This window comes from Lynx rufus, unplaced genomic scaffold (genome assembly GCF_022079265.1).
Source record: "Lynx rufus isolate CCGP_SWC_20201006 ecotype Redwood Valley unplaced genomic scaffold, mLynRuf1.p SCAF_4, whole genome shotgun sequence".
NCBI lineage: Eukaryota > Metazoa > Chordata > Mammalia > Carnivora > Felidae > Lynx > Lynx rufus.
Window position 1 is genome coordinate 156,665,142 of NW_025814856.1, and position 27,148 is coordinate 156,692,289.

Here is a 27,148-nt window from a genome sequence, read left to right on the forward strand (position 1 = left end):
TTGAGTAAGAAAGAAGTAATTTCTTGAGAATAGTGAGTGTGGCTTTACAGATAGAAGGAGGAGTCAGGCCTTATTTTTAGTTCTGCAGTTTCTGACACTTAACTACAGATCGTCTGAACTGACTCTACCTGCTTGAATCCTGTCAGACTGGCTTGGTCAGAGCCACCTCCCTCCCCCACGAACATACCAGTCTTCACGCCTGTTGATCATTCGTCCTCACACCACACAATCAAAATACCCAAGATAACTAAACAGTGGTGGCCTGTGGCAGAAGCTGGCAGAGAACTCTGTGGGCTTCAGAGTCGGAAGGACCAGACTTGTATACTCTTCGGTTCTGTGTACTACGGGAGTTACATAACTTAAATCCTCAGTGTACTCATCTGTGAAATGGGAAAGTAATAGCTCCTACCTTATACAATTGCCATATAGAATAGACGCTTTAGGATTAGATGAGATAATGCCTATAATGTGTTGGGCGTTTCTGTTTCCTGTAAGCACTGGATAAAAGGGGACTATAAGCCACTGTGATTACTTTTGACTTGTTGGCGACATTCAAAACGCTCTCTACTTGCTCTCGAAAGTGCTTGTAACTCCCCCCCTGCCTACTGTAGTATAACTGTTGTAGGTCCTATTCCTTTAGAGACCTAGTAAGTTAGCAACTTGCTAATTCTGATGAAGAAAAATATGACACATTAAATTCCTACTTAGATATTTACATTAAAAAATTAAGAAACTTTTTTAGAGCAGTTTAGGTTCTGTGTACATTTTTACATGTGAAGGTATTGGCATTTCTAAAGGTGGATTATTGTCTAAGAGTATAAAATCTTTATCTTTAAAGGTGAGGCAAGGGAAAGTCTTCTAAAGTTAGTGTCCCTTTTAGCAAGGTGAACCCTTGTATGCTTCTGGCCAGCCGCCACCCTGCAGCTCTCCAGCATCTTTTTTTTCCCCTAAGCTTTCACTATTTAATTGCACTATTTTTGTCATCTTGGCTCTGCTCTGACGCATAATTCATAATTCATCGTGTAGCTATTTCATTATGTAGTGCTGGTTTAAAACTACATGGGCGCTTTAAGAAATAAGATAACTGTGTGTTAGCATTAATAAATAATACATTAAGAAGTAATTGTTTTTTTGGTGTGTATGTGAACCTGGAAATTGCTGTAGGTACATAAAGTTTTCCTTTAGCTCTGGTGCTATCTCACCTATAATTATGTAATAAATAATGCATTTCTCCCTGGTAACACTTTCAATTTTTTATATCGAACATGAGAAGGGAAAAAAAATCACTTTCATTTTAGAGATTGTCTGTAGCCATCGTATCACGTAAAGACGTGAATAAAAGCCCAAATGTTCAAATCCTGTTTCTTCAACTTGGAGGAGTTTACCGATTTGTTGTAAATGATTAATGTAGCAGATTGAGATTGGTCCATAGTTGTGCTTCTCAGTGAGAGCTGATCCACTTCTAGCTGATCTTTTCTTACCAATCTAGTAATGAAAACAACCCTGGAAGGAGAAGCATTTGTAGTATTACTAGCTCAGCCCTTTGCTGTTGGGTGAAGCCCCAGAAATGGTGAGCTGGAAAAGGGAGGTCTTCATGTAGCCTTCCCTGCTTGTTCTAAGAAGCGTTCAGGGCACTAGACGGGGCAGGGGATATTTGTGCCCTTTGCTTCTGACGTGCTCGTGTAAATCACGAGTTGGAGACACACTTTTTGAGTGGTTCTCGTGAAAATTTGTCCAACCTTCTCCGTTTCTATTTTAATTCAGAATCAGAAATGTTACGTGTTTCTCTCTGCCCTTTGGTGCTTATTTCTTTTTAAAGAATGTTGAATTTGGTCTGTGCCTCACTGCACGTGTGGCCCATGAGCTACCTGTGCGTCTCTTCCTAGTATAAAATGCCTGTGAGAAAGTCAAAGCATGCATAACTGCTTTAAAAAAAATCTTTTTTTTTTTTTAACATTTATTTATTTTTGGGAGACAGAGACAGAGCACATGTGGGGGAGGGGCAGAGAGAGAAGGAGACACAGAACCCCAAGCAGGCTCCAGGCTCCAAGCTGTCAGCACAGAGCCCAACGCGGTGCTTGAACTCACAAACCGTGAGATCATGACCTGAGCCGAAGTCGGACACTTAACCGACTGAGCCACCCAAGCACCCCCCCCCAAAAAAAACGTCTTTGAAAGAGGACTGAGTAAATGTGGATGTGAAAGTTAGAGGTTCGGCGTTTTGAAAGTTCTAGCTTTTGTTCTTCTTCGACGTGATAGTTGAAAATGTTTGGGCAGAAAACAGGTCAACTGATTGGTATGCTTAACATTTATTCAACTCTGAGACTATGCCATTGGGGACTCTTTGCAAGTTGTGCAACCCTTGATTCTTGGGCTGTGTTTCTGACTCCTCACCTGCACTGGACAAGAGTCACTGTCAGAATGATGTATTTGATGCTTTTAAAACACAGACATTCTTCAAAGGACTCTGTTTCTGTTCTTAGATCACCTCACAATTGTGTCGTTTCCTTTTCCACAGAATTTACATGTCTACATTTGGGGCAGGTTTATTCATTCATGCATTAGTGCATTCATTCATCAGATACTTATTAAATATCTTCTGAGTGTGCCAGACGTAATCCTAGAGGCCGGGGGATGCAAGGATTATAAGATTCGGTGTCTGTTTTTGGAAGGCTTTCAGTCTTGTCCCAAAGACTGTCTTGCCAGATCACTGATCGTCATGCAATAGGAAAATTCCTAAGAGAGGTGTATACAAAGTGATAGGGCAATAAAGAGAAGGATGTGACTATGCCTGGGAGCTTCAGACAAGCTGTTGGTTATCCTAAAGTTACATTAATTTCAAACTTACCCTTTCTTAGCAGAAATTCTGCCTTCATCGAAAAGAATTTTGCTCCTTCTCCTGGGATTTCACTACAGGTTTGAAACTCAAGAAATGGAGATATCTCTAGTATTTGAAACTGTTAAAAATGGTGTATTTCTTCATCAAAAATTGTGTCCACTGAGTTAGAATTAATCAGTATTCTGTGGGGTTCAGTTTATTCCCTCGGGCCATATGAAAAATGTTAAATACACTCTCCTTCTACCCCTGGAATATAAATCAGTTCCATGAGGACTTACTACATTATACTTAAGTTCTAGTTGTTTTTGTCTGCTTTGTTGTGCTGTGTCCCTAGCCCCTATACCTGTGTCTAGCACATAGTAGGTCCTCAGTAAATACTTGCTGAATGAATCAAATGTTGTTTCCTGAGGGGAGCCATATGCAGTGAACATTCTTCCTCTAGAGGAACTAGACTCTGAACTGTAAGCATCCCAGATGGGTAAGAGCTGATTGCGTTAGAAGGTAAACTCCTGGAGGCCCCAGAGTGGTAGCATCTACATTTCTATCCATAGAAGCTCATCACTCATTGTCCGACTTCCTGTACTTGCACAAATAGAGGAAATCTGCTTCTTGTTCTACTCCAGCGAGGATGGCTGGGCTTTTTATTCTCCCTCTTGAGAACTTGTGTTAAAATTTTTGTATTTTTCCTTTGTCTACAGCAAAGCCAGGACTCTATTTGAAAAAAATGCTGCCCCGATTTTACACTTATCTGGCATGGATGTGACTGTCGTTAAGGTAAGAACGCTCCAGAGTGTTGATTTTTTCCGAGCTACTTATAACTTCTTACAACTTCTTATAACTTCTTATAACTTACCTTCTTCTCTTGACTCCATAGCAGAAATCACTTAACACACAAGAAGCTGGGAACAGAGGAATCAATGTTGTGTCTTTGTTCTGATCATTAATAAAAGTGGTTTTATTTTTATTTTTTTCAAAGCACTGCCAGCTTTTCATTTTCAGAGTAAGATTAGATGGAAGCATGAACTTGATTCCTTTCATCTGCAAGATAGGACGTGGAATTACTGTCTCTTAGAAGATGAAAGTAGGAATAGCTGTAAGAATTCTTTTCCTGAAAATAAAAAAATCTCCACTTTGAGTAATTAATTACTTGGTAGTGCCACAGACAGGTAAACATTTTCTCTCTGGTGAGGAATTTTAAGTGGTAAAGCTGTAGAATTTGTGACATTTGGCTAAGACAAGGAGACAAAAGTAAGTTAGAAGGATTGTGCTATAGAGAAGACGCTCCAAGACTCCACTCAAAGCCCCAAAACTTTGAAGCGATATGTATATGGGGGGTACTGAGGCGTGTGCATTTGGTGAAAATCACTCTTCTCATGTTTGTAAGTCTGTAGTTTATTTTTAATATTACACACTTTCATGAAATCAGAGATTAAAAGGTAATTGAATCCAATTTACCGTGACGTGTTGACCTATCATGTCCAGCTGGTCGGAGACGTGGTCTTCAGTTGTCCACCTCCAGGGACGGGAGAAGGGGGAAGAGAGCGAACATTCATCTGAGTGCTTGTAATGCACGTTTCAGACTCCACGTATGAGAGATCCTAGAATTGTTATGTAGGACTGACATTTCTTCTTTGAATGTTCGATTGAACTCAAAACCATCTGGACCTGGAGCTTTCTCTGAGGGGAGATTGTTTTGTATGGTTCTAGAAGTAGTGAGGTTCTATTCTTGAATTAATTTTGGCAAGGCACGATTTTCAAGCAATTTGTTCATTGCATTGAAGTTTTCAAATTAATTGATACCAAGTTGTTCCTAATTTCCTCCTTTTGACTTTAAGTTTCTGTAATACTTGTAGTATCTCATTTTAATTCTTCATATTGTTTATATGTGCCCCCATTTTTTCTCTCATTAGTCTTGTGAGAGATATGTCAATTTAATCCTTGCCAAGAATCAGTTTTTGGCATGTTGATCCTCTCGTTTATGTTTGTTTCATTAATTTCTAGTCTGTGTTTATTGTTTCCTTTATTCTACTTACTTAGGGTTTTTCCCGCTGTTCTGACATTTTAACTTGGATGTTTATTTATGTTTTACCGTTTTTCATTGTATTTATTTCAAGCTATAAATTTTGCTTTACTTCTTCAACTGCATCTTCTAAGTTATGATATATGATATTTTCATTAACATTCATTAAAAAATATTTTCTAACTTCCATCATGATTTTTGTTTGGCCAGTGAGTTCTTTAGACCCGTTTTTAAATTTCCAAATATAAAGTTTTTCTAGTTATCTTTTTTTCTAGTTAGCATTTTGTTAATGATTTCTTATTTGATTGCATTATGGGTCAGTGAATGTAGTCTATACAATTCCAGCATTTGGAAGTTTATCAAGTCTTGTTTTGTGGCCTAGCGTGTGTTTTGTTTTCATCAATGTTCCCCGTATGCATAGAAGAGTATCAGTCATCGGGTACCACGTTCTGCTTGTGCCCAATGAGTTAAGTCTGTTCGTTGTGTGGTTCTAGTCTTCTGTGTCCTTACTGAGTTTTTTCCTTCTGCTTTAACTATAGAGAGAGGGGTATTAGAACGCTCTCACCGTTAGTGCAGATTTTTCTATTTCTCTATGTGGTTTTGCTCATTTTTGGTTTTTACATTTTGAGATATATATATATATTTATATATATTTATATATATATTTTTTATATATTTGATAGATTTGATAGATTGCTCTCCTGTTTCAAGTCACCTCATTTGTCTTGCACTTTGACCCTGTCGAGAGCAATTCTCTTTAGTCCCAGTACTACCTCTGCCACAGTCTGTCTTCTCTAGTATTAGTGACTCTAGCTTGCTTTGGTTGGTTTTTGCTTGGTGTAATATTTTTTTATCCCTTTACTTTCAGCCTTTTTGTATCTTTATATTTTAGATGTACTGCTGGTAAAGGCTTGAAAACAGGGTATTTTAAGGATCCAACTTTTTTTTTTTTTTTTGGTCTTTTTACTGGACCATTGAATCCATTAACATTTATTATAATTACTGCCGTATTTCTTTCTACACTAGATATCTATTGCTACATAAGAAACACCTTGACAACTGCTTCTCTGCTTCTGATTCTGTTGGTCAGTGGTCTGTTCAGAGCTGCCCTTGTGCTGGTCTCACTGGGCTCAACCCATGGCCTGGCTGAGGAGGGATGGCCTAAGATGGCCTGACTCATGTATCTGTGGGTCAGTTCTGCTGCTGTCTGGCTCATGTGGTCCCCAGCACACATCTTCACCTGGCAGCTGGGTTCTCTGAAGTAAATTACAGACATCATGTCATTTTAATCCCTAGATTCTTCAGTATGCACTTAAAAAAAAAAATCAGACTACCTTTCTTTGTAACTGCGGTGTCCTTATTATACCCAGCACAAGTAACAGTTCTCTAATATCATGTCATGCTAGCTAGTGTCTTGATTCACTTTTCTTTATTTAATATCATTAGGCCACTTTTTTTTTTTTAATCCTTCCTTTGTTGGTGCATTTGGAATTTTCATCTTCAAGTATGTTATCCTTATAAATGTAATCTTTTAAATAACTGTCTATTAAATCTGTCAAAAATTTTTAGAATTTTGGTGCATTCATGTACATATTCATATTTATTAATTTTTTTGCAAGTATTTATTGACTGTCTACTGTGAGCTAAGTCCTGTTCTAGGTATTGGGGATACAGGCTGAACAAAATAAACTTTCCATGTCTGTCCCCAAAGAGCTTCAAAGTGGGAAAGGGAAGGATCAGATAGGAAACAGATACACAAACATATGGTTTGTCGGATGGTGATGAGTGCCAAGAAGAAATATCAAGTAGAGTAAGAGGACCAGGAGGAATAGGGGTGTCATTTACATATTCAGTAAATTACCTTTTGCCTCTATTGTTGATAGTGTTGTATAGAGAAAGGCTCAAGGGAGAGTCCTAAAGAAATGTCACTGGGAATCTGCCTACAATTTGATGTCACTTCACTGAGCTGCTCCCTTGGAGCACAGACCTTCAGTTGGTAGCTAACTAACCTACTTAAATTCTAGCGTATCGTTCCCACATTTCTCTATTTTGTCCCCGAGGACCTCATCACCTAGCTTGCCAGGTGCCTTGCTAAAGAGCAGATACAATGTCTGTCTAGTTTCCCATATCTACGGATCTAGTAATGTCAAGGAAGATGAGGATAGTCCAAAATGCCTCGTTCTTAGCGAATCCATACTGATTCCTGACGATCGCCTATTTTGGGATACTCACAACCTATCCTCTTAATCAGGATTGACAGATATTCTTTTTAAAAAAAATTAACTATTTGCAAACGTGTGTTTAACTATAAAGCCAGCCATTTCATTTTTAAAATAAAAGTGGGATAATTCATCATAAGATTAATGGTGTTAGTTCAGGGGCTTCTTTTTTCCTCTGTGTTAACTGCGCTCAGGTACTTTGCCTATTAGTGTGTCTTGTACAGTGTCAATAGGAAGGGCTGTTTCCTATTTTAGTATTAGTTGCATTATGTGTTTTAAAATTTAATGTTTGGTTTTAGAGGTAGTGGCTTAGATGATTCATTGAAGTCTGCATACGTATCTGAGGAAATACTTTCAGTAAAAATGGTGAGGTTTAGGTACTGTGTTGTAACTACTCTGAATCATACCTGTACATCTTTAACATGTAGTCATAGCAAAACCTAACCTTTCATTTAAGTACAGTACAAGTTATGAACAGTTACCTTGCTAGTTTAGTAGTTTTATACACTGCTTTACAACAGTACTAAGGGGAAGCTATTATTACCCCATCCCCCAACACACATAATCTCATTGATAAGGAAATTAAGCTCCTGAGAGTTTAAGGCCTCTCAGCTAAAAAGTAGCAGGGTTGGCTTTTAATCTGGGTTTCTTGGGTTCCCAAATCTGTGCTCTTTTCATTACATCTGTTACTCTGTATTTGCATATACACATGACTTCCTGCTTTCAGATGAAAGGCACCCGGTAAATAGTGTAATTGAATCTGCACTGGACTGGAAATGAGTCCTTTGACTAGCTAACTGTATAACTGGAGACAGATCACTGGGTTTGAGTTTTATATATATGTATATATGTATATATATATAAACATATATAAATTTATATAATATAAATATATATATCAATATATATATCAATATATATTTTAACATTTTTTTAAGTGTTTATTTCTGAGAGAGACAGAGTACAACTGGGGGAGGGGCAGAGAGAGGGGGAGACACAGAATCTGAAACAGGCTCCAGGCTCTGTGCTGACATCTGACAGCAGGGCTCGAACTCACGAACCGCGAGATCATGACCTGAGCCGAAGTTTGATGCTGAACCGACTGAGCCACCCAGGCGCCCCGAGTTTTATATTTTTAAGAAGCTTAAAGATGGTTTCTGAGGTCCCTTCCAGCTCTAAACAGTACAAAAGTATATATATATAATTGCTTTGATAGCTGCTTAGTTTTTCATGCCTATCAATTATGCAGACTTTGAGGAAAGACTTGTGTAAAACTTTAAAGAAAATATCCCAGATGTTTACATCTTTGATCTTAGGGCCCTAGGATGATAAATTTACCAAAGTCTTCTTTTGTATTTCAGACTGATTATGAGGGCCAAGCCAAGAAACTTCTGGAACTGTTGGAAAACACAGATGTGATCATTGTTGCAGGGGGAGATGGGACACTGCAGGAGGTATGGCTATTGTTCTGTTTGAAACCATTTTGAAGGTGAGAAAAATGGAAACTAGATGGTTGAGCAATGGCATAAAGTGGTTACAACTTAAGGAAATGATTTATTTTTAGTTTATTTTTTTAGGATTGTTACTTTCTGAAACAGGCATAGCATTACGTTTTCCTCATGTGCTTTTATTTCATTGCTTTGTATAAACTTTATACCCAGCATATAGAAGGATTTTTGTTTTATCAAATTGAAGTTGGATAAAAATGAATACAGAGAAGAAATGGTGTTGAGTACAATAAGATTTTTATACGTTAGAGACTCTGATGGAGAAGCCCTGTTGGTTAGGGAGTTAGGGAATCAGTTTTAATTAGGAAGAATTTTATTCTTCTGAAATAAGCTTAAAGATCCCCTTTTGAACAAAATGCATTTGCCTGTCCTCACATCTTTTCCATCACATGGAATGTTATCTCCTAATAGTACAGTTAGAGGCCGGCGTCTATATATTTAGGTGTATGTATCTGCCTCTCCTTTAAAACTTCATGTCCTTAATGCTTACTTTGGTCCAATGAGGACAGGAAGTATGTTGCCTAGAAGTGCTCTTCTTTTGGAGGGCAGCAGACTGAAACCTTCATTATGTATTAGAAACCCCTGAAGAGCCAGGTCAGGTGCCCCTCCTCCGGCTCAGTGTTTCCATCCCATGGGCCATAATTCACATTTGTGCCTCATTTCTGATTGCCCTTTGCCTCCATTTGGTGGTTTCCTCAGTGTTGAGGGATCCGGAGCTAACAGCAGACAGAGCAGTGTCCTATGTTTGACTTAGCAATTATGTGAGCCTTAGTAAGCTTCTTTTAGAAAGGCTGTGCTAATGATCTTGTAATTGTTTTTATGGCTTTTTAATGAAGTGTGAAGAATACTGGTAGCATGCCAACAAGGAATGAAGTAGACCTCACGACAGCCCCCTTTAATCCTGAAATTCAGTGAGGCAGGAGGTGAAGGGGGAAGATTGGCATCAGGCTTTACTTCACAAAACGTTTTTAAGAAATATACCAAATCGCGTATCTGGGATCATCACAGTCATATAAAAATAGGCACTGAATATGCCAAAACGTAAAAAACTGATTAATGATGGTTGTTCTGCATGGTGGGACTTTGAGAAAGAATTTTCTTCTTCGGGTATTTTTCACCACTTTTACAAGACCTGTGTATTATATTTTAAAAATAAAACATGTACAAATTCAAATTAAAAATACCTTTTAAAAGCGGGGCCGCTCTTCCCCTTGTCTTCATTTTCATCAATAAGAAACATTTATTGAGCAGAGACTTTCCCGCGTGTAGCAAAGAGTTAGTTTTTTCTTGTATGTGCACTTATAGTACAACCTCAGCTCTTCCATATGATTGATGGGTGCCTCACACTTGTATCCATTTTATAGAACTTAAAACAATTTTGCTAATATGATGTGGAGGTTTTATAATTATTTTGTCTTAGCCTCTATTGGACTATTGATTTTAGGTCAAGAATAAAATCTAATTTAGCTCTGATCCCTTTGCAGAATACTGTGGTTGAAGAGCTAGTACATCTTTTCACATAGTTTCTGGGAAGAAAATAGGAACACATTTGTGATGAAAATTGAGTCTAATTCTTGTATGATAAGGGGAATACATGTTGTTTATAATTTTTTTTTAACATTTGTAGGTTATTACTGGAGTTCTTCAAAGAGCAGATGAGGTGAGCTTTAAAGAAAGAGCGATTGCATTTTAACCTCTGCATTTCTGTTCTTTTTCTCTTCTTTTACCTTTTTTTTTTTTTTTTTTTTTTTTTTTTACCATTTTATATGTTAAGGTGCTTCCTTGGGTTTTAGTAAATACTGCTGCCTGTGTCCTAGAACACTTTTATTATTAATCTGTGGCAGACTTCTCTGCTGTAGTATTCCAGAGTACCCAACAGCTTTTTACTGGAAAAGCTATTGTTTGGAATATAAAATTTTCCCATGGAAACTCTTGTTCACAGAATTCCTTCATAAATGAATGGTGGTATATCCATATACTGGAAGCCATGGAGCAGTAAAAATGAATGAATTACATCTATAAGTATTTATAGATCTTTCTCTCTATGTATGTATGTATACACATATATATTTATGTGTACATATAAAATTTTTAAAATATTGAATGAAAAAGGCAGGTTGCCAAAGTATGTTAGGCATTACTACTAGGTTTTGGAATTCAGAAAACAATACTGTATACTATCGGTGAATGCCTAAATATGTTGTAAAAGAATAACAATGTGGCTGGAAAGGAATCCCATCAACGGCAGGATAATGGTTGCCTCTCAGAAGGGAGAGAGGGAAACGGATGAAGGACTTCTCCTTGAATGTGCTTATTCTCTTTGCCTTCTTTATACTGGAGATTGTTTATAAAGCCTTGTCATTAGTTACTCTACAAAGGTTAGATATTTTTAGTTGAATTTTATTCACAATTTTTTCAAATAATACTGTGACAACATAATACAATTTCTGTCACAATAGCACATTTATCTAATATCTTTAAGACCCTCATTTTTGTAACCAAATTTCTTTGAACCAATTGCCGTTAATGAGTACCCAAATATTTCTTCCAGATTCAGAGTCCTGTTTTTAAGGGCTTTCTCATTCTAGAAACTGCTCACAATGTTACCCGATTGCTGGTCTAGGGAAGGGAGAGACAGGGTAGTGGACTTAGGGTCAGTTACTTTGTCATAGTGGACGCGTCTGTGTCTCTGTTCAGCCTGACTTTTTTTGACCATAACCATAAAACTTTTCTTTTTTTCCCCTAGGCTTCCTTCAGTAAAATCCCCATTGGATTTATCCCACTGGGACAGACCAGTAGTTTGAGTCATACTCTCTTTGCCGAAAGTGGAAACAAAGTCCAGTAGGTTGTCAATGTGGGGCGGTAGCATTTGTGGGAGACTGAGCCTGGGAATGGACAGTTCACATGTGGGTGATATGAATTTTTTGGTTTTGTTTCTAGCTTTGATAGCCTGAAACCTCAAATCATTAAGCGCAAGACCTAGATCAAATTTCAACCTTTCTGTTCACTGGGAAGTTTCCTTTTTTGGGTTCTGGGACCCTGGTGATCTGATATCAAGTGCCCAGGTCAGGTGTAGAGATGAATATTGATGTCCTTTTGTCAGTTTTGAAGATTGCATGCCTGACCCAAACTGTCTTTATGCCTTTATGTTGTAAGATTGTCTAGTGAAGACAGGTTTGCATTGATCATTTGTTTGCTTTAAAAATGCATGATCACAAACAGCATGTCCCTTGTGAAAACTGAACTGGTAGCCGCGGCTTCTTTATTCTGATAATATATGTAGCTAGAATAGCTAAGTAATAGTGGCATCCTTTGGGAAATGCCTAAAGTGGAAGGCAGTGTGGATAAAGCAGCTGGGGAAGTAACATCGAAATGAAATTGCTGTGAATCTGTCTTCAGGAGTCGGGCAGATTGTTGTTGTTGTTGTTCTTTTCTCTCAAAAGCCTTATGTAAACAAAGCTGTAGTCCTTCGAGAAGATGGAAATCTTGAATATGAGTCCTGGCTTTGAACAGTGACAAATAGTATAACTGAGAAAATCCTTTGCAGGCTCTTGTTGTCAGTTGCTTGATCTTTAATGTCAGCTTTGTGACACAGTTAGGGGAGATCAATAAATAAATACTTGTTGAATGTGTTAACTAAAATCTTCTCGTGATATTTCTGGTTATATAAGGTTCTAGAATCATAACAATAATAGTATTCAGGTGATTTACTGTTTGGGTTTTTTTTTTTTTTTCTTTCTGCTTTTGGGATTTTGATTAAATTGGTTTCTGTGGATTTATTTTTGCTGTTACAATTTTAGGAGTTATTTTATATCTTTTTACCAATTCTCTCTCTCCTCTCTCTGTGTATATATATCTACACACACACACACACACACACACACATAACACATATGTATACACCTACATATATATTATAAAAGTCTTGGTCCGTATGTCAAACACGAGGCATAAACATAGACATATATCAGGCCTTCATCTAACGTCTCTTGCTTCAATCCTTAATCTGTGTGGGATGTCCAGTCCTTCATTAGTCATCCTAAAGCCTGACATGGCATTTCAGTTTGCCAGACTTGTTATTCCCAATTTAGAATTTCTGAGGAGCAGTAGATATAACAAAAAATGAATTATTCAAACATTTTTGTTTATCTGAGATAAATTCTATGTGGTTTGGGCCTTGGCTACTTTAGAGAGTCTTTCTTTCTGTGTCAATACAGATTATTTGAATTGCTTAGCCAATGTTCCCAAATATGTCAGTGATCCAGAGGGAGACCATGTTCCTTGGAGAACACCTTGCCTATCCAAAAAGCCAGCTTATGCGCGTCGTAGCTGCCCTCCAGGTCTTAGTTTGTTGAAGGTCTTCAGTTTTTTGGGAGCTGATTTTCCCTGTGGTTAAACTAATGTTGTTGCTGCTTCTATTTATAATTTAAAGATTTATAAAACTTAATTTATAAGCATGCCCAAGGGCTCTTAGGTAATTAAGTAAATTTGCCCTGGGTTTGGAATTTTGTAGACCTCTCAACATGGCAGATGCCTAAGGCCATTTAAGAGAACAAGGCTTTGTTTTTTGCACTGCTCTCAAGATGTGTTGTACCACAATTACTACAGGAGAAAAAAGAGTCTTGCCTCTGGAATGTTGCAGGTAAATAATCCTAAAAAATAGCTGTTCCATGCTACAGTGCTGCTTTATTTAGAACTTTCCATTACTGCCAGAGAATGATAAATTTGGAGTTGTGTCTTAGCTGTTCTCTGCCACATAATTTTTGGGGAAAAAATAATATTAAAAGGCTTTTTCATGGGGCACCTAGATGGTCAGTTGGTTAAATATCTGACTTAAAAAAAATTTTTTTTTAACATTTATTTATTTTTGAGACAGAGAGAGAGACAGAGCATGAACAGGGGAGGGGCAGAGAGAGAGGGAGACACAGAATCTGAAACAGGCTCCAGGCTCTGAGCTGTCAGCACAGAGCCCGACGCGGGGCTCGAACTCACGGACCGTGAGATCATGACCTGAGCCGAAGTCGGACACTTAACCGACCGAGCCACCCAGGCGCCCCAAATATCTGACTTTTGATCTCAGCTCAAGTCTTGATCTCATGGTCATGTGCTCAAGCCCTGCACTGGGCTCTGCTGGGTGTGGAGCCTACTTTAAAAAAAAAAAAAAAAAGGGGCGCCTGGGTGGCGCAGTCGGTTAAGCGTCCGACTTCAGCCAGGTCACGATCTTGCGGTCCGTGAGTTCGAGCCCCGCGTCGGGCTCTGGGCTGATGGCTCAGAGCCTGGAGCCTGTTTCCGATTCTGTGTCTCCCTCTCTCTCTGCCCCTCGCCCGTTCATGCTCTGTCTCTCTCTGTCCCAAAAAAAAATAAATAAACGTTGAAAAAAAAAAAAAAAAAAAGATTTTTTCAGCCACAACATTGTATTTTAAGGTCAGTCTCTCAAAAGCTCTTCCTAAACCCCTCAGTGTGCTAGGTGTTACTCAGAGCAAGTCCAGAGCTTCTGGATCTTTTCTAAGAGCTTCCTTCAGAATTAATATATTTATAGGATCTAAACCTGTGATCATGCTGCTTGCTTTCTCCTAAATTGAACCTCATTTTCTAAACTGCTGCCTCCTTCCTGGATAGCATCTGTACTGGAGGGGGAAAAATGGGGTAAAGACGCGTCGATAGAGAAATACGGAAAAGTAAAGTAGGCCATCTTTTCACTTTGATTTTGCTTACTGGGGAACCCAGAATGTACTCTGAGTGAGTTCATGTGTATATTTTGGGGAAAGTGTCTTAAACTGTATGTAACTTTGCTAGAAGTGCCGATTCAAGTGGATGTGATTCCTGACTTAGCTGTTTACATTTTAAGTCTGATCACACTGATGAGGAGGCCTATAAGTCATGGGCTTGCCCTTTGGGAACCATAGGTACTCCTTTGGTACGTCCACAGTAATCTCAGAAGGTCAGAGAGTGCACCCTTGGAGTTAGACCTAGTTGAACCTTGTTTTGCCACCAGCTTGCCCTGTCATCTTGAGAATATGATTAAATCTCCCTCTTGAGTCAGTTTCTTTACCTGCATTTATCAGATGCCCAACAATAGTACCTCAGAAGATTAACAAGTTAAAATAAGGACTAGTTAGGTAGACAAGCAATTATGCTTGGTAAACCATGCGATAAGACTTTATGCATATTTATTGGTGATTTAGGATGGAAAATAGTAAATAAGAAATAGGATGACTGTACAATTAATGAGTTTAGATTCTGTAATTAAAACAACATAAATCAAAAAAGACAACCCTCTATTCTCTCGCTGTTTCACCTAAGGAAAAACATTTATTGTTATTAGAAAAAAATTTTTAATGTTTATATATTTTTGAGAGAGAGAAACAGAGTGAAAGCTGGGGAGAGGCAGGGAAAGAGGGAGACACAGAATCTGAAGCAGGCTCCAGGCTCTGAGCTGTCATCACAGAGCCCGACATGGGGCCTGAACTCTCAAACTGCGAAATCATGACCTGAGCCGAAGTAGGCCACTTAACTGACTGAGCCAGGCGCCCCAGGAAAAGCATTTATTTTTAAAGGAAAGAACATTTTACTATGGAAAGGTTTTTTTTTCCTACCAGTGGGGTACAGAGCAGAACGGATTAGGAGGAGCCATATTAGGAGAGAAACGACACTTTTTTGAACAGAGATTATAGTAATTTCTAAATGTCTCCTTTTTTATAGTTGTACTTAAAGGCTAGACACACTAAATCTTTTACTTTATTAGTAATTACTGTGTTTTTCTAAAATATAACAATAAAGGTAATAGAATACTAACATTGCTGAGCCTTTACAAAAAAACATGAAACACTTAGGGATAAATCCAACAAAATATGTGTAAGATGTATATGCTAAAAACTACAAAACCTTGAAGAGAGAAATCAAGAAAACATAAATAAATGGAGAGACCTGTGTTCATGGACTTCAAGACTAATATTTTGATGTTTGTTTTCCAAATTGATCTCTTTTTCAAGATTTTTTATAGAAATGGACTTGTAGATCCTAAAATTTATATGGAAAAATAAAGGAACTAGAATACCCAGAATAACTTTGAAAAAGAATAACTAAGTTTGAGGACTTACCCTATCTGATTCTAAGACTAACTCTGTAACAGACAGTCCAAGACTCTTTCAACAGTTGGTGCTGAAACAGTGAGCTAACCACATGCAAGAAAATGAACCATAACACGTACTTCATAGTACATATAAAAATTAACATGAAATCGATCATAGGCTTATATGTAAAGCCTAAAACTGTAACATTTCTAGAGGAAAATCTTTGTGATCTTGGTTAGGCAATGATTTCTTAGGACACAAAAAGCAGAAACCTTTAAAAAAAGATAAATTGGGCTTCAGTAAAATTTAAAACATCTGTCCCTTGAAAATAATTGTTAAGAAAATGAAAAATCAAGCCACAGATTGGGAAAAAAATTTTGCAAGATACATATCTGGTAAAGGACCAGTATCCAGAGTATACAAATAACTCTCACAATTCACTAATAAGAAAACAAACTCCCTTATAGAAAGAAGGGCAGGGGCGCCTGGGTGGCGCAGTCGGTTAAGCGTCCGACTTCAGCCAGGTCACGATCTCGCGGTCCGTGAGTTCGAGCCCCGCGTCGGGCTCTGGGCTGATGGCTCAGAGCCTGGAACCTGTTTCCGATTCTGTGTCTCCCTCTCTCTCTGCCCCTCCCCCGTTCATGCTCTGTCTCTCTCTGTCCCAAAAATAAATAAACGTTGAAAAAAAAAATTTAAAAAAAAAAGAAAGAAGGGCAAACCATTTGAACAGACACTTCACCAAAGACATAGATGGCATTTGTCATTAGAGAAGTGCAAGTTAAATCCACTTTGAGACGCATCTATTAGAATGGCTTAAACAAGCCAAACAGAAACCTGTCATCAAGTGCTGACATATACATGAGGCAACTGAAACGCTCATATTTCTGATGGAAATGCCAAGTGGTATAGCTACTATGGAAAACAGTCTGGCAGTTGCTTATAAAATTAAACCTGTGAGCCATAATTATAGGTGCTTACCCAAAAGAAATGAAGACATCTGTCAATACAAAAACCTATAGAGGAATGTTTATGGTAGCTTCATTGGTAACTGCCAAAAACTGGGAACAGTCCCAGCATCCGTCAATTGGTGAATGGGTAAACTGTGTACTTCCATACAACGGAATGCAACTCTGCAATAAAAGGAAATAGTCTTTAAATTCATCCAACAGCATGAGCCTCATACTCGTGCTAGGAGTTTTAAAAAGCTAGTGAAAAGGCTTCACACTTCTTATTTCAATTTGTAGGACATTCTGGAAAACAGAAAGCAGCCAGTAGTTGCCAGAAGCAGATGGTGGGGTGAGTGGGTTGGCCACAAAGGGCCATGAAGGAACTTTCTGAGATGCTGTAAATGTTCTGTATCTTGGTCATGGTGATGAATACATGACTGAAGGCATTTGTCAAAATTTGTAGAACCGTATAACTAAAAGCATGAAATTTGCTGTGTATAAATTATGTCTCAATAAATCTAACTTCAAAAAAGAAGTTAAAATATTAAACTAATTCTTTTAAACTTAGATAATTCTACTTGTGTGAGTAAGTGCTTGGGTGGAAGTGTTAGTCGCTTCTCAGTTTGGTTGACATTGACCTGGACCTTCCTTGGCTCCTGTTTCTCATTGTTCTTTGTGATTATCTATTGACCCTTGTACCCCACCCTTGCAGGTCATTCATTTGGGACAATCTGAGTATCAGGCTAATAACTGTAATGTATTGAAACATATCAAATATATTTACAGCTATGCATTCATAATGATACTAGGAAATAAAAATGAAAAAGTTACTGGTCCTTTTTAGAGGATACTAAGGATATCAACTTATTTTGAAAATTGGTGAAGTTAACAAAAAAAAAAAAGCATTTATCGATTTTTCTCATATGACCTCAATTTTATGGTACCAAATTTTGGATGAGGGAAAGTTTCTCTTTGTGGACCAGATAATAAATAAGAAGGAATAATAGAATTAAAAGGTCACCATTTTGCAACTCTCTGTTAACTAGCAAATTTAGCCATTGATTGTCAATCGTTGCTACTATCACACAAAAAAGAGGCAAACAGATTTCATGTACTTACTGATAGAAGTACACACCACTACCTCTGGAGTATTTTTGCCAAAAACTCCATGCTCAGAGTTTTAGGAAATACAGGGAATTGGGACATGTGTTAATATCATGGGAATGCAATCAGTAAAATCCAGATCCTCAGCAACACAGTAAGACAACCCATTTCTTTAATGAGTAGGGAAAAGGAGAGAGACTCCGTAGATTTGAAAAGACTTGACATATAAGCCAATTGCAATGTATAGATCTTATCTATTAGGCCCAGATTTGAACAAAGAAGCTGAAAAGAATATGAGTTAATTGGGGAAATTTTGACGTTGACTAAATGTATGTTGATATAAAGGAATTATTTAAGTGTTTTAGATATAATAGCAATTTATGTTGTTTTTTTTTTTAAAGTTTTTTTTTTTTCAACGTTTATTTATTTTTGGGACAGAGAGAGACAGAGCATGAACGGGGGAGGGGCAGAGAGAGAGGGAGACACAGAATCGGAAACAGGCTCCAGGCTCTGAGCCATCAGCCCAGAGCCTGACGCGGGGCTCGAACTCACGGACCGCAAGATCGTGACCTGGCTGAAGTCGGACGCTTAACCGACTGCGCCACCCAGGCGCCCCAATTTATGTTTTTTTTAAAGAACCTTTTTATCTTTTAGAGATACATAAAGAAATATCTGTGGATAAAGTGTTAAGATATCTGGGATTTGCTCTGATACAGATGGGGAGAAGTGGGTGGGAGGTGTATAAGGAAATAAGATTGGCTGTGCATTGATAATTGTTGAGGCTGGATGAGGAATACACAGGAATCATGATACTATTCTCTGTACTTTTTTTATATGCTTGGAATTTTATAGAATAAAATCATCCATCTAATATTGATTGCCTAGTATGCACCATGCACTAGGCTAGGTGTTAGGTTTTATATTGGTCAATAAGGGATGTAAATTATCGCCAACCTTGTGGAACTTTTAGTCTCCAGGTGGAGGCAGATGATAAAGATGTAAATAAAAAATATGTATTATAAATTGTGATCTGCTGTGAAGGAAAATGAACACAGTTCAGTGATAGAGAATTATAGGGAAGGGCCTAGAGGCTGCTTAGGGGAAGTGGTGACACCTCAGCCAAGATCTGAAGGGTGAGACTAGTGAGCCATGCAAAGGGATAGCGGGTAAGTGACAGGAGGGGTGGACAGGCCGGGCTGGGAAAGTATTCAGTGTGGGTTTGCTTGTTCTTTCTGCTGCAAGAGAAAATATCTTATTGTCTGGCCACTTGTTGATTTAATATTTCTTTTGCTGACTGTCTTTTGTATCCTGATGTGTGTCTGACCTGGGATCTAATTAGAGTATGAACCTAGAACTACTTTCAAGCCTGGCATAGTTTCACATGCCCTGAACGGTTGCTGATAGTACAAGCTTTTTTTTACCTATAGACTTTTCAACTGACAATCAGAATGTAGATAGGGACAGTCTCGTGTCCTTGAACAAAAGAATCAGCAATTAAAATTGCATCCTTGTAATCCTGGAAAGTCAGAGGAATAGGTCTTGGGTTCTGGATTATATTTTGCTTAGATAACTCAAACCTGTCCTTTAGTTACCCTTTGGGTTAATAGAGTAAAAAGAAATAATGTTTTTTCAAGTGCTTGAGTTTCTTAGAATGAGTGAAAGATGCAGTTAATATTAACTATCCTATTTTCCAGTGATAGGAGTCAGACACATAGTAGAGAGTCAAACGTGAAATAAACAAATGACTGGCACTTTGTATAAACTTCTCTTGGCCAAAGCCTTCTCTTTTGAGTCTGTATCAGAGCCTTTCACTATGTTTGTATCAGTAATTCTTTTATATTCACTTGTTCTGCTATCTTGGAGTATTTTGAAGGAATTTGTCTTTTCCCCAAACCTGTTAGTACTCTGGACAGGAGAGAGTGAGTGAGTGTGTGTGTGTGTGTGTGTGTGTGTGTGTGAGTGATGGGGGAAGTGCTGCTTGTTTTCCGCACGTGATCGTTTCCTCCCTTTGTCTTTTAGACATATTACAGATGCTACACTTGCCATTGTGAAAGGAGAGACCATTCCACTCGATGTCTTGCAGATCAAGGTAAAGTCTGTTTTTCCCAGAGTTTGAAAAATTAACAAAATAGTACACACATACATTTTATAGAAATGAGCTGTAGCAGTTCAAATGAGGTTACAATGAAAACAATATTGTTTCCGTCCCAGGCATAACTCCCAGAGAAAAATAACTTTACCTGTTTATTCTAGTTGTTATCACTAGTTAACATGCTCATGATACTCCTTTTTAAAATTGTGGTAAAAAACCCACAAAAGAAAAGTTACCATCATAACCTTTTTTACGTGTACACTTGATCATTAGTGTTCAGTATATAACATTGCCTTTGACTTACCGGTGTCAGACTTTCTCTCTTGACCTCTCCGTACCCTGTAAGAATTCCTCTATATCTCCTCTCAATATAGTTGTTACTATTTGTACTTCCTCCACTGATTACCTTTGGACCATATAATTTCTCTATCTCATGTGGTTGTTTGGAATATTAGAAGAGCTAATTATACAAAGCATTGAGGACAGTGACTGGTTTCATCTGAACCTGTTTGCATGGTGGCCATCCCTCAGGCTTTGCTAAAGGTGAAACCTTTCTCATGTCACATCCGTCCTTTGGAATTCAGGTTACTTCGATGTCTTGCAGCCTCTGCTCTCTCTCTCTCTCTGATGAGCTCAAGAAAAATGATAGTTTGTAAATTATCTGGCTTTTTTTTTTTTAGGGTGGAAACAATGTTCCACCCTAATGTTCAGTGGGAGCAGGACTTCCCATTTTTCTGTTGGGTTGTCTAACATTTTATCGATTTGTAGATGAACTTGTGAATTGTTTAAAAAAAAAAAGAAACTTCTGCTGGATTTGCACACTCAAAGGGCTTAGAAGCAGTGACACTAAACAACAAAGAATGTACCTGGCCTTCAGATTTTGGTCTCTAGATAGTATTCCATAATAAACATGACCAGGGCTCTGTGAAAAGATGGCTTCCAGAGGCAAGGCAAGAACAAAGCAAAGAGTTACTCAGACACTGATGGAGACAACAGGAAAAGACATAGGAGGCTAGTCTGATGGTATCCTCCTGGCCAGTTTTGGGATAGTTTGAACATCAAAAAGAATAATAACGCTGATGGATTATAATGCAATAAGTAAAAATGAAGAATCTATAAGCCTACAGTTTAATATTAGAGAATTTCCAGCTCGTAAACGTAGAAGACATGATAGTTATTATTTTGCAATTACTAATGAAATAATTGATTCAAGTAGAGATCATTAGTGGATGCTCAAACCGCTGGATAAAAGGGTTGTTGGGGAACATACATCAACACAGTCTTAAAGCATCACAGGCTACTTAATGATTACAGAGGGAAAAGTGTACCTTTACAGTAGAGAGATCTAGCATATACCACCTAGTGATCAAACTTAGCATCATCAGTTATGGGACAGATGGGCATTATCTGCCTTCTGATGTGATCTATCAAGAAGGATAAATCATCATGTATATAGTTTCTTGCTCAAAATGTTAAATTATCTGAATCTAACTGAAAATAATAATGAGAAAAAAGTCCGTCAAATTGTGGGACCTTCTAAAAACAACAGTTGGTCTGGCCTCTTCAAAAATTTCAGTGTCATGAAACCCAAAAGAAGATGGTCTATTCAGGATTACAGAAGCTAAAGTAATAGAATTAAATCTGGCACAAAATCCTGGATTAGAAGAATGAAAAACAAGACCATAAAAGATACTATTGGAACGATCAGAGCTATTTAATAGGGACTGTATATCAGATATTCTATGTCAATTTAGATTTCTTGAGGGTGACAGCATTATGTTTATGTCTGTCCTTGTTCTTAGGAGACGTGCTGAAATTTGAGGGGTGAGGGTCATGAAGACTTCAGCGTATTTGAAAATGATTTAACAAAACTACAAAACACGTAGACAGATAAAGCTAATAGGGGACAATGTTTTGCCTGGTGAATGTAGGTGAAAGACGTAAATGGTGTTCATTGTACATTAAAGGATTTCTTGGTTTGACATTTTCCCGAAAGAAAAATTTTGGAGGGAAGAAGACCCAGTAGCCGTTCCCGATTCCTGTTTGGAATCCTCTCTTTAAGAAGAATTTAATTCCCAGGCACCTGGGTGGTTCGGTCGGCTAAGCATCTGACTTAGGCTCAGGTCATGATCTCACAATTAGTGGGTTCGAGCCCCACGTTGGGCTCTGTGCTGTCCATGCAGAGCCCAGTTCAGATCTTCTGTCGCCCTCTCTCTCTCTCTGCCCCTCTCCAACACTTGCACTGTCTGAAAAATAAACATTTAAAAAGAAAAGAATTTAATTCCTGGAACGAAGGATATTCTCACTGGGCAGTAGTTAAGTAACCATTCCTTCTTCATCAGATCTTCTCCCCTCTTTCCCCACAACAAAAGGACAGATTCCCAAGAAGGCTAAGCCATAAAGCCGAACAATTGTATGAACAGTGAGCCCTGTGTCCTTTACTGAGATTTGGTCTTAAAATGCACTGGCTACATTCCGGTTGTCCTTCAGAGGCTCTGAACATTTTATATTCATTCAAGTTTCCTGATATCGCTGAAAGAATGTTCCACACTATGTCACAATTCCAAACTTGAGTCCTAAAATATTGGTGTTAATTATATAGCATTGGCCATATGCATATTTATGACTGGTGAACCCATGTACTTGCAGCCTGTTTTCCTTTCCTTTTCCTTTGTTCTTCTGCACTGATGTCTGGACTCCCCAACATGATGCCATTGATCGTGATAAAAGTGACTTAAGTTGTATTTTATTCTTTAGCGATAATAAATCTAAGTCATTCTCAACAAAATGCAAGAGCTGGGTGAAAGTCTAGCCTAGGAACGCACCACAGATTGGCATCTATGAAGATATTATCTTAAAATGTTGTTATTACCGAAGGAGATGAGTCAGGCTGTATCTTATAATAACTAGGTAATTAACTGCTGCTTATAAATGTGTGAGGAGTAATACATTCCGGAGTAATCAGGATTTAATTGGAAATTGTTGACTGTGCTTGTATTTAAAAGTCTTCTCTCTGATTTTTTTCTTTTCTCCCAAATGTACTGATTTTGTGAATTGATGAAACCAGCATCAAATTTGCCACAGGCTCCGTGTATTGATGACACAGCCCAGGAAGCAGAAAACTTTGAAAATTAATTCCTAGAAAACATAGTACAGCAGCCTCCTCTGTGGCTTCTGAGGCACTCAGCTAGAGCTGAATTTGTCTTCTCTTTCTTCCTTATTCCTAGAAATTGCTTTCAGAATATGGGGGCAGCATGATAGGTAAAGCCTGATACTGGATTCCTCTTCTCTAAAAAAAACCAAACCCAAACCCAATTAAACCTGTATAACTGAAGAGTCCCCAAAAATAGTCCTTGGAAGCTATAATAATGCTTTATATTTAGCTTTTTACAGTGTCTACTGAATGCTCACATCTCATTTGGACCTCCAGCTTAAGAAGACAAGATGTGTATTATTATCTTCGTTTGATACAGTGAAAACAAAAAGTCAGCTGGTCATCTGACTAGTCACGCTGAAGACAGAAGTAGAGTCTAGATTTTCTGTTTTATAGTCCATTGCTTTTCAACTTGACTGCTTTGTCTAGGTGGTATCACTCTTGGCACGATCCTGTGATTTCCAAATGGCATTTTCCCATATAGACATCTACAAAGCCTGGTACTTAACTTCAAAGGCTTTAAAGACCTACAGAAGTCTTTCTAGTTCTTTCTTTTTGCTACTTCAGTTGGCTCATAGAATCTGCCAACCCAGAACCCAAAGAGGAGGATAGGGTTGCTGGTCGAAGTTAGAATCTGCCCCTTTCCCCTGTCATTCCTGGTTTCCTTTTTTTTTTTTTTTTTTTTTTTTTAACCCTGTCTGATCATTCTCTCAAGATGACGCTTAGGGCTGCAGAACTTCAGAATTCCTATTTTCTTCCTCTTCATCTAGAGTTCCTAAAATTCCTAGATTAGGTACCTATCTAGTTGACCAGAATTGTTTTCTTTTCACTGTTCCTTAAGCTTTTATTCCAGCCAGGTTTCTGAGTTATTTTTCTTTAGCAAACCAGTAGGCCCTTTTCCCTTTGCAGAGGGTCTGTGACTTGGGACAGCATATGTCCTTTGCTGTTAAGACCTGGTTGTGTGCCTGCTTTTATCTGTTTTTGTTTACTGACCCTTCCATCTGATCCTCAATTACCCAGACCTTCATCGGGTTAACATTCCAGTGGTAGTTTGTCTGTTGGCTTCTCCTCTGTCCACCTACCCTTATTTTTCTTGTGTACCCCAACAAGGACTAGTCCCTTCATTACCGACCCTCTGTCCTCTCCTGAATCCTGAGGGCCCTATGACCATCTGGCTGTTAGCTGGGCTTCTCTAGATCTTTCCACACTCATTTCCTAGTGTCCAGAGTCATCCCTACCCCTTGCTAGGACATAGCACCCCAAATCAGTAGCACCTTGAAGTTACAAGGCTTTTTAGTTAATCTTCCCAGAATATTCCTAAAATCTTCCTCAATGAAGACAGAGAAAACATTTTTAGAGCACCAGTTGGGAAGTCTTCAATACTAAAACCAGGACATCGTGTTAGACTATGTGCTTTTGATCAGCCTTTCCCCAGGAGTATTAGTTACACAAAGTGCCTCCCAGGGAAGGGTTGCACAGTTAACAATTCAGGAAAACTATTCGTATTTCTCCTCCTGGAAGTTTATAATATAGATTAACATATTAAAGACCCCAAGAAGAATTGTAGTGAACATAACTTGTTTCAAACCAACGAATTTTGGTATTTCTCAACTCCTTTCATCATGGAATCTTCTACAGTTATCATTATTATTAGTTGTGACACTTCCAAACCCCTTATGGAACAGTTGAGGGAAATAGTCCACTGCAGACTCACAGTGTTGCTTCTCTTCCTCAGGTTAGACCTTTCTTCTCCCTTTTCTTTCTCTCCGTGCTTCTCTCTAACCTCCCTCAATCTAGACACCTTATTCTTTAAGATTTGTTTTGTTTTAAAATTTATGTTGTGTTTCCCTGACCATGTGTGTCCTTTGATCCCCTCACACACCATGTCCAGTCGCACCTGCTGTGCTTTCATAGCACTCGATGCATTTCTTGGTGGTGGGAACCTCCCGCATTGGATTGTTGTTGTCTGTGTCTGTCTACCCTCATTGTACCTTGAGCTCTTTGAGGGCAGGTTTTTGTTTTTTTTTAATATAATTTATTGTCAAGTTGGCTAACATACAGTGTATACAGTGCGCTCTTGGTTTTGGGTTATGTTCCCATGATTCATTGCTTACAGTCAACACCTAGTGCTCATCCCAGCAAGTGCCCTCCTCAATGGAGAGCAGGTATTTTTATTACTACTCCCTAATGTATCATATTGTCAATGATAATTCCATGCGGAAAAAAAAAAGATGAGCTTTCCATCATCAGGATGGCTCAAAGTCCTGCTGTTTTCCACAATACCCACTTGGCACCTAGGGGACTAACATACCCCTCCTGTGCCAGGGGCCAAGGTGCTTCACCATGACCTCTGTGCTCCGCCATCTCTGTCTAGTTCCCTTTTCCTTGCTTAACTGGTGCAGAGGGCGGAAAAGCAAATCTGCTGGAACAGACACACAAGCAAGGAATGGGAGGCCAGTATCTTTATTTCCAAGCTGCCCCTGTGAGTGTGTGATTTTCCTGGAAATCCCTCACTGGGTTTCGGTATCGTGGGATTGAGGGGGAAGCACGCCCTCCCCGAGGAGAACACTTGATATACTTGAGCTAGACCAGCAATTTATGGTGTCCAGGATTCTCCTCCAGCTCCTAATCTTTGCTTGTACTGATGGCCTGGTGGAAATCGAGCTGGCTCTGCCCCCATTTAGCAAGTTCTATGGAGTTATGTCTAGCGTGTGGCTGCTCTGTTTAGAATGTGGGCATACTCTTGGGCTTTAGCTCTAATTCTGAGCTGTGGGAAAAGTCCCTTTTAGGATCTGGATCTTGTGTATATTACATAGATAGATATAGATAGATCCTGATCTATCTATATCTATATATTTATATATTTTTATATTCTAAGGAAGGTCCATTATAAAGTATAAACTCTTAAAGACAGTGACTCTATTGTGTGTGTTTTCTATATAATGCTTAACTGGCAGATTAATTAGTAACTCACTGATGGTAATTGCAGTATTTTGCCATAAAGCATTGGGCTAAATCTGAATCACTTTCTTTTTTCTTAATTTGTTTTTGAGAGACAGAGACGGAGACAGAGCATGAGTGGGGGAGGGACAGAGACAGGGGGAGACACAGAATCCAAAGCAGGCTCCAGGCTCTGAGCTGTCCGCACAGAGCCCAACGTGGGGCTCGAACCCACGCGAACTGTGAGATCATGACCTGAGCTGAAGGTGGGACACTTAACCGACTGAGCCACCCAGGTGCCCCAATCCGAATCACTTTTTATTCTGACTTGTTGTGACAGATATCTGGCTGTATTGTTAGATGCTCAGGTGAAACTTTCTAGAGTACCAGGATTCTGATCTTACTTGAGAACACTTGGACCTCTAAAGAGAATGCAGGCTGAAATGATCTTTGCCTTGGGCAAGTCTGAGAGAGAAGTACTTCTGGCTGACCCGACTTCTGATTGGTCAAAAAGCCAGCATAGTTAGGTACTTCTTTTACAGTCTGAAGTATGATAATATGTTCCCTTGCCAGCAGATTCATGAGGCCTAATATATAAAAATTAATTTCATTTTACAGGATGGTTTATTCAGGTCCTTTTACTGAGTACTCAGTTAATTTCTGAGATTTTGAACACCCTTTTTATTTTTATTTATTTATTTATTTTTAACGTTTATTTATTTTTGAGACAGAGAGAGACAGAGCATGAACGGGGGAGGGTCAGAGAGAGAGGGAGACCAGAATCTGAAACAGGCTCCAGGCTCTGAGCAGTCAGCACAGAGCCCGACGCGGGGCTCGAACTCACGGACAGCGAGATTGTGACCTGAGCCGAAGTCGGACGCTTAACCGACTGAGCCACCCAGGCACCCCTTGAACACCCGTTTTAGAATTTGGTTTGAGGAAAACTAGGCTGTGAGCATTTGCTGGGTACTTAACTATAGAGAGTTCCAAGTTAACTGTAATCATTAATTTAAAATGAATGTATTTAACTTCCAGGGTGAAAAGGAAAAGCCCGTGTTTGCAGTGACCGGCCTTCGATGGGGATCCTTCAGAGACGCTGGCGTCAAAGTTAGCAAGTAAAGGATTACTATACTGCTGTGGGATGATTTTTTAAAAATCTTGTTTTGCTCCTGTCCTTGACATTTTGATCTACAGTGATCTTCTAGGAAGAAATCCGGTGGGCCTGCCGGTTGAATTATGTGTGACTAATACA

General features: G+C 38.7%; 1 protein-coding gene across 3 annotated transcripts in view; it reads left to right on the forward strand.

Annotated features, from left to right (window-relative positions):
• The window catches only part of AGK (acylglycerol kinase), an 81,288-nt gene that overhangs the window by 32,596 nt on the left and 21,544 nt on the right, over nucleotides 1-27,148 (forward strand). For all 3 annotated transcript variants that reach the window (XM_047095068.1, XM_047095067.1, XM_047095066.1), the window contains 6 exons: nucleotides 3,538-3,613; nucleotides 8,440-8,532; nucleotides 10,214-10,246; nucleotides 11,333-11,427; nucleotides 19,730-19,799; nucleotides 26,932-27,011. In XM_047095068.1, coding sequence (XP_046951024.1) covers nucleotides 3,538-3,613; nucleotides 8,440-8,532; nucleotides 10,214-10,246; nucleotides 11,333-11,427; nucleotides 19,730-19,799; nucleotides 26,932-27,011 — 447 coding nt within the window. The remainder of the gene's footprint in view (nucleotides 1-3,537; nucleotides 3,614-8,439; nucleotides 8,533-10,213; nucleotides 10,247-11,332; nucleotides 11,428-19,729; nucleotides 19,800-26,931; nucleotides 27,012-27,148) is intronic.